The following is a 16,124-nucleotide window of genomic DNA, read 5'->3' as shown; positions in this document are numbered from 1 at the left end:
TATATATATATATATATATATATATATATATATATATATATATATATGTATATATATGTATATATATATATATATATGTATATATATATATATATATATATATATATATATATATATATATATATATATATATATATATATACATATACACATATATACATATAGATATATATACAGTGTATATACTGTGTATATATATATATATATATATATATATATATGTAGACATATACATATATTTAATCCGTCTTCGTGTCCAGCCACGCAGACAAATCATATTGTTGATGTAGATGATAATATCTGCTGTACACATATACTTAAGTGTTGGATACTTCTCTTGTTGCCTTATTTGTAATTGAATTATGAGATGAATTGGTCGAATTTTAGTAAACAAAACCAGTTTTCCCTTAAGTAATATAGACATTTATCAGACCTGTTTGTTTATTTTATGGAGGAATGTAGTTAATCATAGAATGGCACCCAATGTTATTAAAAAAATGTTTTGCTTTTGAATCAATTCTGAATCGAATCGTCACCCCCAAGAATCGAATCGAATTGTGTGATGCCCAATAACCTATATTGTGTACAAAAGAGAAATGCATATTTTCTAGAAACTTACAGGACATAAAAAAAACATTTCACACATTCCCTCACATTCAGAAATATGAATCAAAACCAAAAAAAAACATGTATACTAATTTGAATATGTTAACTTTTTTGGAACATGTTCTTGTTTTTTCATTGACCTCAGCAAGTTATATATGAAGTAAACATAATTCAAATCAATAACTTGAACACAATTTGAAAGAAAAACATACAGTTCATTGTTTTAAACATGACCTGATGATTGATAAAAGCACGTGAGCGCTGTCAGGGTGACGATGATTATGATCATTATTATTGTCAATCTATCATTTTACAAACCCCGTTTCCATATGAGTTGGGAAATTGTGTTAGATGTAAATATAAACGGAATACGATGATTTGCAAATCCTTTTCAACCCATATTCAATTGAATGCAATACAAAGACAAGATATTTGATGTTCAAACTCAAAAACGTTATTTTTTTTTTGCAAATAATAATTAACTTAGAATTTCATGGCTGCAACACGTGCCAAAGTAGTTGGGAAAGGGCATGTTCACCACTGTGTTACATCACCTTTTCTTTTAACAACACTCAAAAAACCTTTGGGAACTGAGGAAACTAATTGTTGAAGCTTTGAAAGTGGAATTGTTTTCCATTCTTGTTTAATGTAGAGCTTCAGTCGTTCGACAGTCCGGGGTCTCCGCTGTCGTATTTTACGCTCCATTATGCGCCACACATTTTTGATGGGAGACAGGTCTGGACTGTAGGCGGGCCAGGAAAGTACCCGCACTCTTTTTTTACGAAGCCACGCTGTTGTAACACGTGCTGAATGTGGCTTAGCATTGTCTTGCTGAAATAAACAGGGGTGTCCATGACGGCGCTCAGATGGCAGCATATGTTGTTTCAAAACCTGTATGTACCCTTCAGCATTAATGGTGCCTTCACAGATGTGTAAGTTACCCATTCCTTGGGCACTAATGCACCCCCATACCAGCACAGATGCTGGCTTTTGAACTTTGCGTCGATAACAGCCTGGATGGTTCGCTTCCCCTTTGGTCCGGATGACACGATGTCGAATATTTCCAAAAAACTATTTGAAATGTTGACTCGTCAGACCACAGAACACTTTTCCACTTTGCAGCAGTCCATCTTAGATGATCTCGGGCCCAGAGAAGCCGGCGTTTTTTTCTGGATGTTGTTGATAAATGGCTTTCGCTTTGCATAGAATAGCTTTAACTTGCACTTACAGATGTAGCGACCAACTGTAATTAGTGACAGTAGTTTTCTCAAGTGTTCGGGAGCCCATGTGGTGATATACTTTAGAGATTGATGTCGTTTTTTGATACAGTGCCGTCTGAGGGATCGAAGGTCATGGTCATTCAATGTTGGTTTCTGGCTATGCCGCTTACATGGATTGATTTCTCCAGATTCTCTGAACCTTTTGATGATATAATGGACCGTAGATGTGGAAATCCATAAATTTCTTGCAATTTCACTTTGAGAAACGTTGTTCCTAAACTGTTTGGCTAGTTGCTCACGCAGTTGTGGACAAAGGGGTGTACCTCGCCCCATCCTTTCTTGTGAAAGACTGAGCATTTTTTGGAAAGCTGTTTTCATACCCAATCATGGCACCCACCTGTTCCCAATTAGCCTGCACACCTGTGGGATGTTACAAACAAGTGTTTGATGAGCATTCCTCAACTTTATCAGTATTTATTTCCACCTTTCCGAAGTTATTTGTCACGTGTTTGCTGGCACCAAATTCTAAAGTTAATGATTATTTGCAAAAAAAAAGCTTATAAGTTTGAACATCAAATAAGTTGTCTTTGTAGCATATTCAACTTAATTTGGGTTGAAAATGGTTTGCAATTACTTGTATTCCGTTTATATTTACATCCAACACAAATTCCCAACTCATATGGAAACGGGGTTTGTAGAAAATATTAATACTACACGCATTAATGGCAGAACTCACGATCATCATCGTAAATCTGATTCCTAGCCAGGGTTGCATCAGGAAGGACATCCGATGGAAAACTAATCGTAAATCCTAAAATGATCTTCAGTTTGTCCAATTGGACCGCCCACAAGCTCTCTGATTGGCTGCCTTCCTCCCAAGGTGACAATGATTGACAGCATGCAGCAGCCGACCAATCAGCAGTAAACTTGGATTTAAAGGCACATCGAGATTAATCACTGGAGATATTTTTGGTAATCTAAAAATTTTTGGTGTCAAACTGGTGATAATAATTATAATATTTTGTAATATTACGCTTGTAGTTTACAGAACGTTTTATCGGACCAGGAAGAGCGCAGGTTGCAGGAATGGACTCGCTGTCTGGAGTTTGTTTGTTTGTAACTCCACACGCCACCCTTACTCATGAGACACCGATGCCCAAAAAAAATAGTTTGTAAAATATGAATGAATAAATGACAGGGTGCCTTATAGGAAGTGTAATAATCAAATCCATTATGGATTATTAATAATAGTAATGATCATCATCTATTCTAGATTATTAATTATGGTAGGCTGACCATTTCTGATATCCCAAAAAGAGGACACATATATGCGTGACAAGGCGGGTGAAAATTTGCCAATGATACTCGAACTATCTTTATAAATAATATATTTATTTTAATAAAGCATTTTTTCTCCTCTGTTGATAGCAGAGTAGGCGCTTGGAATTGTCAAAATTGGGTCCCTCACAAACCTTTTGGGGTCCTACTTTTTTGTAAGCGTTTTGAAAAAAAAAAAAAAAAAGGATAAACGTATGCATTATTGTGTTTTGGAAAAAGGTTGTCATAAACGTTACGTAATTCATTAAAAAAATCTATAAAAAAAGAAAACAAATTTATATACATATGTAAATGTATTCAGTTATAAACATTCATGCACTTTCTTCTTTCCTTCATGGATCTAAACTTTACCGCTACTTGTAGTTTTTTCTATATTTTTATTTAATAAGTTGTCGGTGTATTTATTTTCCGTATAAAAGTGTTTTGCTTCGGTCATGAAATGATGATAACGGTGTGCCAGGGCATACAAACATTTTATATTTAACGCTTAAATATCTGGAGTCCACATCAACTTCAGATCTATCCCTCATTTCAAAATGTTTTAGTTTTTTTTATGTTTTTTGTTTGTTTGTTTTCCACCCTTTTTTGTCAAACAAAACTATATTTTTTATGGCAAACTCACAAAATATGCAAAATCTTGCACCAAAAATATTTTTGAAAGTGGAATATTTCATGTGAAGTAATCGGAACCTTGGATAAGTCAATTATTCATAATAACAATGATTTTAATTCACTATTATGTTTGAGCAATGACAGATTGAAAGAAAAAAAAAACGGCTTGGTTTTATTAGTCAACATTGCAACTTTTTATAAAATACATTTCACCTTTAAGCATTTTTATTTCACTTTTGTTATGTTTTTGTGTATTTTAATAGTATTTTTAGAATATGCCGTGGGCCTTTAAAACTTTAGCTGTTGGCCAAAAATGGCCTCCGGGGCACACTTTTGACACCCCTGCTGTAGATAATAAAACATTAAATCTGATAAATCTATCGATAAAAAGCAGAGCCTTAACAATTCGTTTTGTTTTAACTCCTTCTTATCCCTGAACGTACATTAAAAATACACACAACCCTGACTCCAAATGCCGGACATTTGAGGCATTTAAGAAACCCCGCCCGGACAGCCCAGCAAAAGAGGACATGTCCGGCGAAAAGAAAACGTATGTCAGTCTAAATAATGGTAATGATCATCATCTATTATGGATTATTATCAATGACAACGATCATCACACCAGACTCACCAGTTTAAGACATAATGACAAATTCCAGACACAAGGACAAGTTTGAGACACAAGGACACGTTTGAGACAGGAACAAGTTTTAGGCACAAGGACAAGTTTCAGACAAAAAGACGTTTAGACAGGGACAAGTTTTAGACCAGGGATGTCAAACTCAAATACAGAGTGGGCCAAAATTTAAAACTGAACAAAGCCGCGGGCCAAGGTTGAACAAATTAACCTTTTAATAGGGACCCAAACAAGTTTTGCAAAAAATATTGAACAAGCAAGGCTTAAAAAGGGCACCACGGTGGACCAGGGGTTAGTGCATCTGCCTCACAATACGAAGGTCCTGAGTAATCCTGGGTTCAATCCCGGGCTCGGGATCTTTCTGTGTGGAGTTTGCATGTTCTTCCCGTGACTGCGTGGGTTCCCTCCGGGGACTCCGGCTTCCTCCCATGGAACAGGCAAAGCTTATATAACGTAATAGTGCAAAATCAACTTTCAAAAAACAAACGAAAAAACATCAGTGGTATATTAAATAAAATGTAATTTAAAAAATGAATGCCTCTTTTCTATTTGCAGCCTTCTGAGGTAAATATCAACATTATATATATATATATATATATATATATATATGTGTGTGTGTGTGTGTGTGTGTGTGTACAGTTTTTATTGGATTACCTTGCGCCAGACCCTTTTTACCATTACTATTTTTCGGTTCTTTGGGGTCATTTTAGTTTGAGTTTAATCGATTGTGTGTGAACGCTGTGATTGATCATTACGCAGTCCATGGTGTACCATAGTCTTCTGGGATAGGCCACAGCTGAATCACAAAAATGTGGGGCAATGTATATTTTAGCTTACACTAACAATTTCACAAATATCCACATATTTTGCTTTTTTAGGATTTGATTGAAGAGGATGTGCCACAATTTGCTGCAAATCTTAGTCAGGTTGTACAGGAGGAAAGAGAAGAAATTTCCAATTCATCTGCAACCATCTCAGCCATTGTTGGCATCCTGAGCACACTTGCAAATGTTTCACAAGACGTGAATCGAGATGTGATGGAGGTAAGATAATCCAACTATCATTCATTTCCTTTTGCATTTCCAATCAACATTACTAAAACAACACAAACAGTTTTTACAAACAAAGATTAAAAAACATCCATCCATCCATTTTCTACCGCTTATTCCCTTTTGGGGTCGCGGGGGGCGCTGGCGCCTATCTCAGCTACAATCAAATATATTCAAATTTTTCATTTAGTATTATCAATCTAGTAAATTAAAAATATCAAGCCTGTAAACTCAATGCCACCCAGAAGTAGTTTGATATGGTACTTTTGTGGGTAATTTGATTCTCCTGATCCTCCTCAGTTTTATAGGGCTCTAAAGGACACTTGATTTTGACATTATGGGTTCTGTTTTGTTGGATAAGGGCTTTCTTTACAATGTGAGAGAGGGCAACAATCTGGATAAAAATGGATCGTACAAAATGAAAAAAACAAAGGACCGTACCAAGACAAACTGTACCATTTTACAAAGACGTATCTGCCTCGAAAAAATTATAGGAATTGGTGGAATTCACTCATATGAGCTATGAAGACGTCCAATGGACGAGAGATTTGAAGTACGTAAAAGTGCCGCCAAACTTAACTGTCAACGTATTCAACTCTAATACCTGTGAGGAATTTCAGACTGCAAAGTCTGTCTTTTTTTCCAAATTGTCTGTAATCTACGGATTTCATCTTTTATGTTTCTGAGATGTGTGTGGTGTCCCGACCTCATTTCATGAGCAGGTTTCCATAAAAAAACATAACATTATTACTTTTAAATACTTTGATCACTGCGCTATCTCTCGGAAAATAATACCCATTCAATTAGATGCTTACTTATGACTAAAAGTAAACCGACAACATGCTTTTTTCCAAAATGCTTCACATTTTTTGTCGCCTGCAGCTAGCCTGGCTAATGTTAACAGCCTACTAAAAGCTACTTTTGCAACAGTTCAGACTTCCCTCTCCCAAGCCACTCTGTCCAGCTACTCCTGGGGGATCCCGAGGCATTCTCAGGCCAACCAGGAGACATAAGTCTCCCCAAGGTGTCCTGGGTCTTTCCCTTGGCCCCCTAAACACCTCCCCAGGGAGGCGTTCGCGGGGCATCCTGACCAGATGCCAGAACCACCTCATCTTGCTCCTCTTGATGTGGAGGAGCAGCGGCTTTACTCTGAGCTCCTCCCGAATGACAGAGCTTCTAACCCTATCTCTGAGCGAGAGTCCCACAACCTGACGGAGGAAACTCATTTCGGCCACTTGTCCCTCTGATCTTGTCTTTTCAGTCAAAACCCATAGCTTATAACCATAGGTGAAGACAGTGACGTAGATCAACCAGTAAATTGAGAGCTTTGCCTTCCGGCTCTCCTTTTTAACCAAGACAGATTTATGCAGGGTGTGCATCACTGCAGATGCCGCACTGATCGGCCTGTCGATCTCACGATCCACTCTTCCCTCACTCTTAAACAAGACTCAGGCTTGGAGGTGTGGATTCTCATCCCACTCGCTTCACACTCGGCTGCGAACAAATGCAGAGAGAGCAGAGATAGATAGATAGATGGATGGATGGATGGATGGATGGATGGATGGATGGATGGATGGATGGATGGATGGATGGATGGATGGATGGATGGATGGATGGATGGATGGATGGATGGATGGATGGATGGATGGATGGATGGATGGATGGATGGATGGATGGATGGATGGATGGATGGATGGATGGATGGATGGATGGATGGATGGATGGATGGATGGATGGATGGATGGATGGATGGATGGATGGATGGATGGATGGATGGATGGATGGATGGATGGATGGATGGATGGATGGATGGATGGATGGATGGATGGATGGATGGATGGATGGATGGATGGATGGATGGATGGATGGATGGATGGATGGATGGATGGATGGATGGATGGATGGATGGATGGATGGATGGATGGATGGATGGATGGATGGATGGATAGATAGATAGATAGATAGATAGATAGATAGATAGATAGATAGATAGATAGATAGATAGATAGATAGATAGATAGATAGATAGATAGATAGATAGATAGATAGATAGATAGATAGATAGATAGATAGATAGATAGATAGATAGATAGATAGATAGATAGATAGTACTTTATTGATTCCTTCAGGAAAGTTCCCTCAGGAAAATTTAAATTCCAGCAGCAGTGTACAGAATTGAGATATCATTTAAAAATTACATAATAAATAATGGGGGTAAAAGATCTCGGCCATATGAAGCCATCAGGACCACATGATCTGCAAAAAGCACACACCTAATCCGCAGCCACCAAACTGGATCTCCTCAAAGCCCTGATTGTGCAAAGAAATTCTATCCATAAAGGTTATGAACAGAATCGGAGAGAAATGGCAGCCGTGGCGGAGTCCAACCTTCACTGGAAGCAGATCTGACTTACTGCCGGCAATGCGGACCAAGCTCTGACATTGATCTCACAGAGAGTGGACCGCCACAATCAGCCGGTCCAATACCCAATACTCTCTCCATCGCTTCGCAAAACTCCTTCCATGTCCGATTTTATAGAACTCTTTCTGCAGCTTGACGGCATCCCTCACCACTGGTGTTCACCATCAGGTTCTGGGTTTACCGCCACAACAGGCACCGACCACTTTTCAGCTAAAGCTCCGATTGGGTGCTTCGACAATAGAGGTACGGCACATGGTCCACTCAATGTCCACCGCCACTCGCCAGTTTTCCCTCCAATTTTTCATGTGTGAGCAAACGCCAAAAGTCCTTGAGCATTCAGTGGCGCACATGTGAGCGACAGCAGACGTGCACACTGTTATGAGGTTATTTTTTTATTCAATATTGTGTGCGGCCTAGATTTGCCATGCCCAGAAGACGCGTGAGCAGTGTGCAATTGCACAAGCGCGCACCTTAGAGGGAACGTTGCTCGTGACATATTCAAAGTTTTTCCAGAGGTGGGGATTGAAACTCTCTCTGGCAGGAGAGTCTGCTAGACATTCCCGGCAGACCCTCGCAATGCGTTTTGGCCTGCCACATCTGATCGGCAATCTCCCCCACCATCAGAGCTAATTCATGGCCAGATGGTGTCCAAAACATGAGACAATAAATCCAATGACACAACTACAAAGTCGATCATCAAACTGCAGCCTAGGGTGTCCCGGTGCCAAGTGCACATATGGACAACCTTATGTTTGAACATGGTGTTCGTTATGGGCAGTCTGTGATGAGCACAAAAGTCCAGAAACAAAACATCACTTTAGTAGCCATTCTTCCCAATCATGCTTCTCCAGGTTTTACTGTCTTTGCCCATGTGAGCATTGAAGTCACCCAGCAGAACAAGGGAATCACCCGAGGGAGCACTCTCCAGTACTCCCTCGAGAGAATCCAAAAAGGGAGGGTATTCTGTGCTGCTGTTTAATTCACAAGCACAAAAAACAGTCAGGACCCATCCCCCCACCCGAAGGCAGCGGTAAGCTACCCTCTCATCTACTGAGTTGAACTCCAACGTGCAGGTTGTGAGCCTGAGTATAACAAGAATTGGCACCCCAGCCCGTCACCTTTGAGTGTTTCCATTTCCAGAGTGGAAAAGAGTCCTGCTCCTCTCGAAAGGACTGGTTCCAGAGCCCTTGTATTGCATCAAAGTGAGTTCAACTAGATCTAGCCGGAACTTCTCCACTTCCTGCACTAGCTCAGGCTCCTTCTCCCCCAGCGAGTTAAAGTTCCACATCCTAATAGCTAGCTTCTGTAGCCAAGAATTGGACCGCCAAGGGCCCTGCCTTCGGCTGCTGCCCTGCTCACAATGCACCCAACCTCTATGCCCCCTCTATGGCCCCTCCTATGAGTGGTAGGCCTATTTGAAGGCGGATCCACATTACCTTTTCGGGCTATGCTTGGCCGGACCCATTAGGGACAGGCCTGGGCACCAGGCACTCGCCATCGAGCCCTACATCTGGGCCTGGCTCCAGAGGGGGGCCCCGGTAACCGCGTCCGGGCGGGGGAAATCTGGGTCCTTTGATTTGAATTTCGAGCTGCTCTTTGTCTGGTCCCTCACCTATGACCTGTTTGTCTTGGGAGACCCTACCAGAAGGCATAGAATCCTCAAGAAGACATAGCTTTGAGGATCATTGGGACACGCAAACTCCTACCACGATATGGTGGCAGCTCAAAGAGGAGACTTTTGTTTACCTCCAAGTCGGCGTGGCACAGTGGGAGAGTGGCCGTGCGCGACCCGAGGGTCACTGGTTCAAATCCCACCTAGTACCAACCTCGTCACGTCCGTTGTGTCCTGAGCAAGACACTTCACCCTTGCTCCTGATGGGTGCTGGTTGGCGCCTTGCATGGCAGCTCCCTCCATCAGTGTGTGAATGTGTGTGTGAATGGGTAAATGTGGAAGTAGTGTCAAAGCGCTTTGAGTACCTTGAAGGTAGAAAAGCGCTATACGAGTACAACCCATTTATCATTTATTTATCTTTTAAGTCCTAATCCACGTCTACTTCTGGATAAACTCATTTGGGATTGTAAAAATTTGATTTTGATGCTTGTATTAAGTTAGTTATACATTTGATTAAACTAATAAATAGTAAAATACAAAAAAAAAAAATTGGACTTTTTCACTAATTACCTATTAAAAATGTCTTACATTTATCAGCTTTTTTGTGTTGGTATCAAAAAACAAATGAAGGAATGATGCACGGATTTAAGATAAACTACCGTTTTCATTTATACAGTGGAACCCATTTTAAGGGGTCATATTATGTTATTTTCTACATTTCAAACACTTTCTTGTGGTCTACATAACATGTAATGGTGGTTATTTGTTTAAAAAGTTGCATAGATTATGTTTGCCATTTTGTGGAGGCTCTTATAGCCTCCACTTCAACTTTGTCTTTTCCCCCTGTCAGCAATGTTGTAGTTTTTATCTTTCATATGGAGTCTACTGACAGATGTAAGTTAGAACTTTACACTACTTTGTATGATTAATGGCAACAGCGTAGGATGCATGTGCATGTATGAGCCCGTCTGCCCCACAACAAGAGGATAGAGAAAAAAGGAGCTTATTGACTACAGCACAAACTACAATGGCGGAGCCGTGCAAAGCACTGTGGATACATTTCTATCACACATGATGTGGAGGTGGATGTGGAGGTGGATGTGGAGGTGGATGTGTTCGGCGCGCCTGCTGCAGGAGTGGGGTGGGTAACGACCAGCTTTGAGGCACTGCTGGCAGGTGATTGGATTGCCCAGCTGGGAATGATCATCCAATCACCTGTCATGCTTAACCCAATCACCTGTCAGTTGGAGTTGGAGCAAGACACACTAACACGCATGCAAGACCACGCCAAGACGAGAGAGAGAGAGAGCAAGCAGAAAAGAGTGAAAAGTCGCAGAACAGTGTGCTGTCTCGGCACGTGTGCGGATGTAAAACCATTGTTAAACCTGACTACCGGGCTAACGAGGAGAGCTGTCGTGATCAGGGGAACCCACTAAAGGGCAACCTCCACACATGGATGTTTAATCACATATCCCCATTTAGCCATTATTTAGTCCCACATATCACATTTGGGAAAAACGTCAAAATTGTGCTAATTCAAAATGGCTCTTTCGGAGGAAGTATGAAGGAAGACAGGGGTTTTTTTCTAAATATTTATGACATGCTTCTGTTTTGATTTCACATTTTCAAGACTCATTCAGATCCCATATACACAAACACAGGTGCCATTAGGTAAGAAAAGTTGCATTTGCGTAATAGGTTGCCTTTAAGTAAATCCTGTTTATGTCGACAGCCCAGAAACCATAGGAAGAAAGATTAGTGTATGTTGGAAGTATTTATTGTAATCAAAAGAGAATCAAATATCAAATGAAAACACACAAAAATAGAGGAAAACCATGTCAACAATGGCAGATTTTCCTTCGGTCGCTAAATAAGATCAAGTTGCAATCAATGGCTGGTTTCAGTTATGTCGCCAACTGCTTGTATCAACATTATTCAGCCGGTCTGAGGGGTGTGGACATGAAAGGAGTCCACTGGAGCAAAGTGTCCTCGTACAAGAATGAACCTCACTTTGACATCTTTGTTTATTTGCAGAATGTGCTGGAAACAGTCGATGTAATCATTGCTGACGATGCCAGAGAGTCCTGGGAAATTCTGAGAGAGAACGTCACTCGAAATGCGAGCTCACAGTTACTGGATTCGATGGAGATTTTCTCCGACAGATTGGTTGGAGAGTTCCTCATCAGAACTGGGTCGATTCTGCTCAATAGAACATCGTTCAATGACTCCTTCTTGGCAGACTTCAACTCTAGCGTTGTCATTGACATTTCTAGCACCGACTTGAACAACGTGTCCATCACCACCATTGTCTTCTCCACTCTTGATAATGTCCTTCCACCTCGGAACTCCAGCTTTAATGACACCCTCGTCCAAACCTCAGAAACATCTGTTGAATTTAATGACACCATTAATGCTGAGGTGATGCTTGTCAGAGTGAGTGCAGAAATTCAGAATGTTACTCTAAGCTTCCAAAAACTGAACAACTCTTTGGAAAATAACCCGCAGTGCGTCTTCTGGAACTTTACCCTTTTTGATAACTTGGGTGCCTGGGATGATGAGGGTTGCACTTTAATTTCCGATATCAACAACACTGTGACTTGCAACTGCAACCACCTCACCTCATTCTCCATCTTGATGGCAACTAATATCCCGGAATCAATTCGAGTTGCTCTGGATGTCATCACATATGTTGGAGTTGGAATATCTCTGGCAAGTCTTGTCATCTGTCTCATCATTGAAGCATATGTTTGGAAAGCCATGACCAGGAACAGCACTGCCTTCATGCGCCATGTTTCCATTATCAACACTGCCCTGTCTTTGTTGATTGCGGACATTTGCTTCATTATTGCTGCCTCCTTTGCCAAGAACCCACTTGAAAACCCAGGAGAAGATCATCAAGTTCCTTTGGGACCGTGTAGTACAGCAACATTTTTTATGCACTTTTTTTACCTGGCTTTATTCTTTTGGATGCTGGTGTCAGGACTTCTCCTCTTCTACCGGACCGTCATGGTCTTCTCCCACATGTCCAAGTCAGCCATGTTGGCCATTGGCTTTGTTTTTGGCTATGTGTGCCCTCTTATAATAGCTGTTATCACTGTTGCTGTCACAGCCCCGGGGAAAGGATATATCAGAGAAAACGATGCATGCTGGCTGAACTGGGTCAAGACCAAGGCCCTGCTGGCCTTAGTGATACCGGCTCTGATCATCGTTGTCATAAACATTCTGATTGTAATCGTGGTCTTGTTCAAAATGCTGAGAAGAGGTGTAAGGGAAGCAAACGCCACAGATGAAAAGCATACGCTGGTTGTCATTGCCAGATGTGTGATCATTCTGACTCCTCTCTTTGGGTTGACCTGGTCTTTGGGAGTGGGGACCATGATCTCACCCACAAATGAGGGGATCCATATTGCATTTGCCTTCTTCAACTCACTGCAGGTAAAAATATTCAAACACTGCTGTGACTTTTTATATTCTGTCAAATTGTGTAATGTCTTTTTGTTTTCCATTTCTTAGGGATTCTTCATTTTAGTCTTTGGGACACTGTGGGATTCAAAGGTAATTGGACTTCAGTGTTTCCCCCAAAATATTTGCAGTGTTTCTCCCAGAATATTTGTTAGTTAAGGTGGCGTCTCTCCACGGGCAAGGGGACGTCGCCTGGGACAGGCGGATGGACGGGTAAAGGGGCTGGGTGGCGATGTACGATATATAGCTCGATATTTTTTTACCTAAAGTAAAAACAAAGCACAAAACAGTCCTAGTTACCTGAGATACTAATTATGTAATTATTTTGACTTAGTATATATTGATTTACTAAGACAAAAATAATGACTAAGTCAAATTAATGATATACTGTAAATAAGCTTTTGCAATAAGAGTTATAAGTGGGGCCACATGCTGACATATGCTCAACTCATCATGCTTAATTTATTACAGCATTTGGGAGGCCTGTAGTTAATTTTAAATATGTATATGTTCTATTTTTATCAATATTTTATAGCAGGGTAACTAGGCTGCTACATTACTAATGATTAATGCATCTATAGCTGAAAAAAATAGTACAATAGCAATAGGAGAGACTATTCATCCCTGAACACCATGGAGTTTATGTATGCTGATGCACTTACATTATTATATCAACTATCAGAGACAGAAACTCTTCATTTAACATAATGTCAACGGGCTCATAGTGATGTTACTAGTAGTTGACTGGGATGTGTTTATTATAATTTGGGGAGAGTCTGCTGCATTATGCTCACCTGATAAACACCTTTCTGCTAACCCACACCGTCTCTCCTTTCTGCCTGCCTCTGCCATGAGCACTGGCTCCATGTGATCTGAATACACACTGATGATTGGCTGTTACCGCTCTGAATACGCACTGCTGATTGCTTGTCACCGCTCTGAATATGCACTGCTGATTGGCTGTTACCGCTCTGCGTGTAACCGATCCGATGGTTGTGTGGGTGGGACAATGCTGGGTGCTGCAGAGATGTACTGACAGAGGCAGTACAAATCGGAGCAGCTTGTTAAGACTTCAGTTTAGCACCCAATGATAATATAAATAAATTTAATAAAGTCAAATACAAGCAAGGCAACAAGAGAAGTATCCTAAACTTCTCTTTTGTAATATATATATATATATATATATATATATATATATATATATATATATATATTTAAGACTTTAGTTTAGGCGGTGGCTCTTTGATGTTAAGGCGCCCGCCTTAACAACAAAGCACTGCGGGATCCCTGGACTTACAGTATCCGAGAAATGTTAGCTTTTTTAGCTTTTCCATCAATTACATACAAATGTAATGACTAGCCAACTAACATATAGCTACTATAAAAACTGAAATATTTTATTCATCTTTCAAAAACCAGAAGTATAACTTGCCTATGTCAGACTTGCTTATTAAGGGGTGGTCTTCATTGTCTAGTTTTCCTAAAAACCCATTGGGGTTTCTTTGACAAAAGAAAGAAAAAGGCATGAAAAGTAAAATAGATGTGTTTAGAAATACAAAGTTGACAAGCCAAACAGAGTGGTCGATGGTGTGTGGGCGGGGCATAGCAGCACCTGTTGCTCGTTGAGAAGAGCAACTTGTGCTTTTAAGTTCATCTCCAAGTGTCAAATACATGACGGCTTCTTTGCTTGTCAGGGAACAACAAGTTGAGTAAAAGGTATTGAAAAATGTCAAAGTTTAGAGTTTACACCTGAACGTTTAAAAGCATCTTGGTTTTGAAATGAACGTTAATTTGCTTCTCCTTGCAGATCCGAGCCATCCTCTCCAGAAAGCTGCCGACTTCAGGCAGCGGCTCCAGCTCCAATCAAACTGCCGTTAGTCATCTTTTTTTTTTATTTCTTCATGAATTCAACTTCTCATGGTGGCTTCATTTCATGTATTCTGTACAGAACAGCAGAATACAGTACAGCAAAGTAGAGTACAGTACAGCAGAGTAGAGTACTGTTCAGTAGAGTACAGTACAACAAAGTACATACTGTACAGTGTTGTACAGTACAGCGCAGTAAGGTACAGTGTAGTAGAGTACAGTACAGCAGAGTAGAGAGCAGTGGAGTAGAGTACAGTGTAGTTCAGTACAGCACAGTAAGGTACAGTACAGTAGACTAGAGAGCAGTATAGTAAAGTACAATGTAATACAGTACAGGACTGTAGGGTACAGTACAGTAGAGTACAGTACAATACAGCAGAGTATAGTGCAGTACAGTAGATTACAGTATAATACAGCAGAGTATAGTGCAGTACAGTAGATTACAGTACACTAGAAGCTCATGTGGATTGTTGACATGTATCTCTTTCCATCAGAGTACAAGTCGTGGCATTTCTTCAATGGTTGGACTAAAATGGATCAGCAGACTCCAACAAAGAAGTACGTTTTTATTTATTTGGAATATTCCCTGAATGTCATTAATGAAAAGTATGATTTTTTTTTTTTTTTGTCCTTCAGATATCTACCATGTGTCAGAAGTTGCGAACTCAAGCAGCTCCAGCGGCTCCCAGTCCTACTCCAACACTTAAATGCAACCAACTCTGACTTACTGAACTACATTTACATTTAGCAAAGTCCACAATACCAGTGTCTTAACTAAATTGTATTTGGTAAATTCCACAATAAAGTCCACTATACGAGTGTCTAAACTACATTTACATTTAGTAAAGTCCACAATACCATTGTCTTAACTACATATACATTTGGTAAAGTCCACAATACCAGTGTTTCAACTACATTTACACATAGTAAAGTCCACAATGCCAGTGTCTTATCTACATTTACACTTAGTAAAGTCCACAATAAAGTCCACAATACGAGTGTCTGAACTACATTTACATTTAGTAAAGTCCACAATACCAGTGTTTCAACTACATTTGCATTTAGTAAAGTCCACAATATTGGTGTCTCAACTACATTTACACATAGAAAAGTCCACAATACCAGTTTCTCATCTACATTTACATATAATAAATTTCACAATATCAGTTTCTCAACAAAATTTACATTAAGCAATGTCCATGACACCAGTGTCTCAACTCCATTACATTTAGTAAAGTCCACAATACCGGTGTCTCAACTACTTTTACATTTAGTAAAGTTCACAATACCAGTGACCTAA

General features: G+C 40.1%; 1 protein-coding gene across 7 annotated transcripts in view; it reads left to right on the top strand.

Moving 5' to 3' along the window:
* Positions 1-15,645, top strand: part of LOC133549533 (uncharacterized) — a 115,737-nt gene extending 100,092 nt beyond the window's left edge. For all 7 annotated transcript variants that reach the window (XM_061895035.1, XM_061895036.1, XM_061895033.1 and 4 more), the window contains 6 exons: positions 5,292-5,456; positions 11,531-12,931; positions 13,010-13,051; positions 14,766-14,831; positions 15,319-15,382; positions 15,461-15,645. In XM_061895035.1, the coding sequence (XP_061751019.1) occupies positions 5,292-5,456; positions 11,531-12,931; positions 13,010-13,051; positions 14,766-14,831; positions 15,319-15,382; positions 15,461-15,531 (1,809 nt within the window). In that variant the 3' untranslated portion in view covers positions 15,532-15,645. The remainder of the gene's footprint in view (positions 1-5,291; positions 5,457-11,530; positions 12,932-13,009; positions 13,052-14,765; positions 14,832-15,318; positions 15,383-15,460) is intronic.
* The last annotated feature ends 479 nt before the right edge of the window (positions 15,646-16,124 follow it).

Source organism: Nerophis ophidion, linkage group LG03 (assembly GCF_033978795.1).
Source record: "Nerophis ophidion isolate RoL-2023_Sa linkage group LG03, RoL_Noph_v1.0, whole genome shotgun sequence".
NCBI classification, from domain to species: domain Eukaryota; kingdom Metazoa; phylum Chordata; class Actinopteri; order Syngnathiformes; family Syngnathidae; genus Nerophis; species Nerophis ophidion.
Note: the sequence above shows the minus strand (reverse complement) of the source record. Positions and strands in the feature narration are given on the sequence as shown.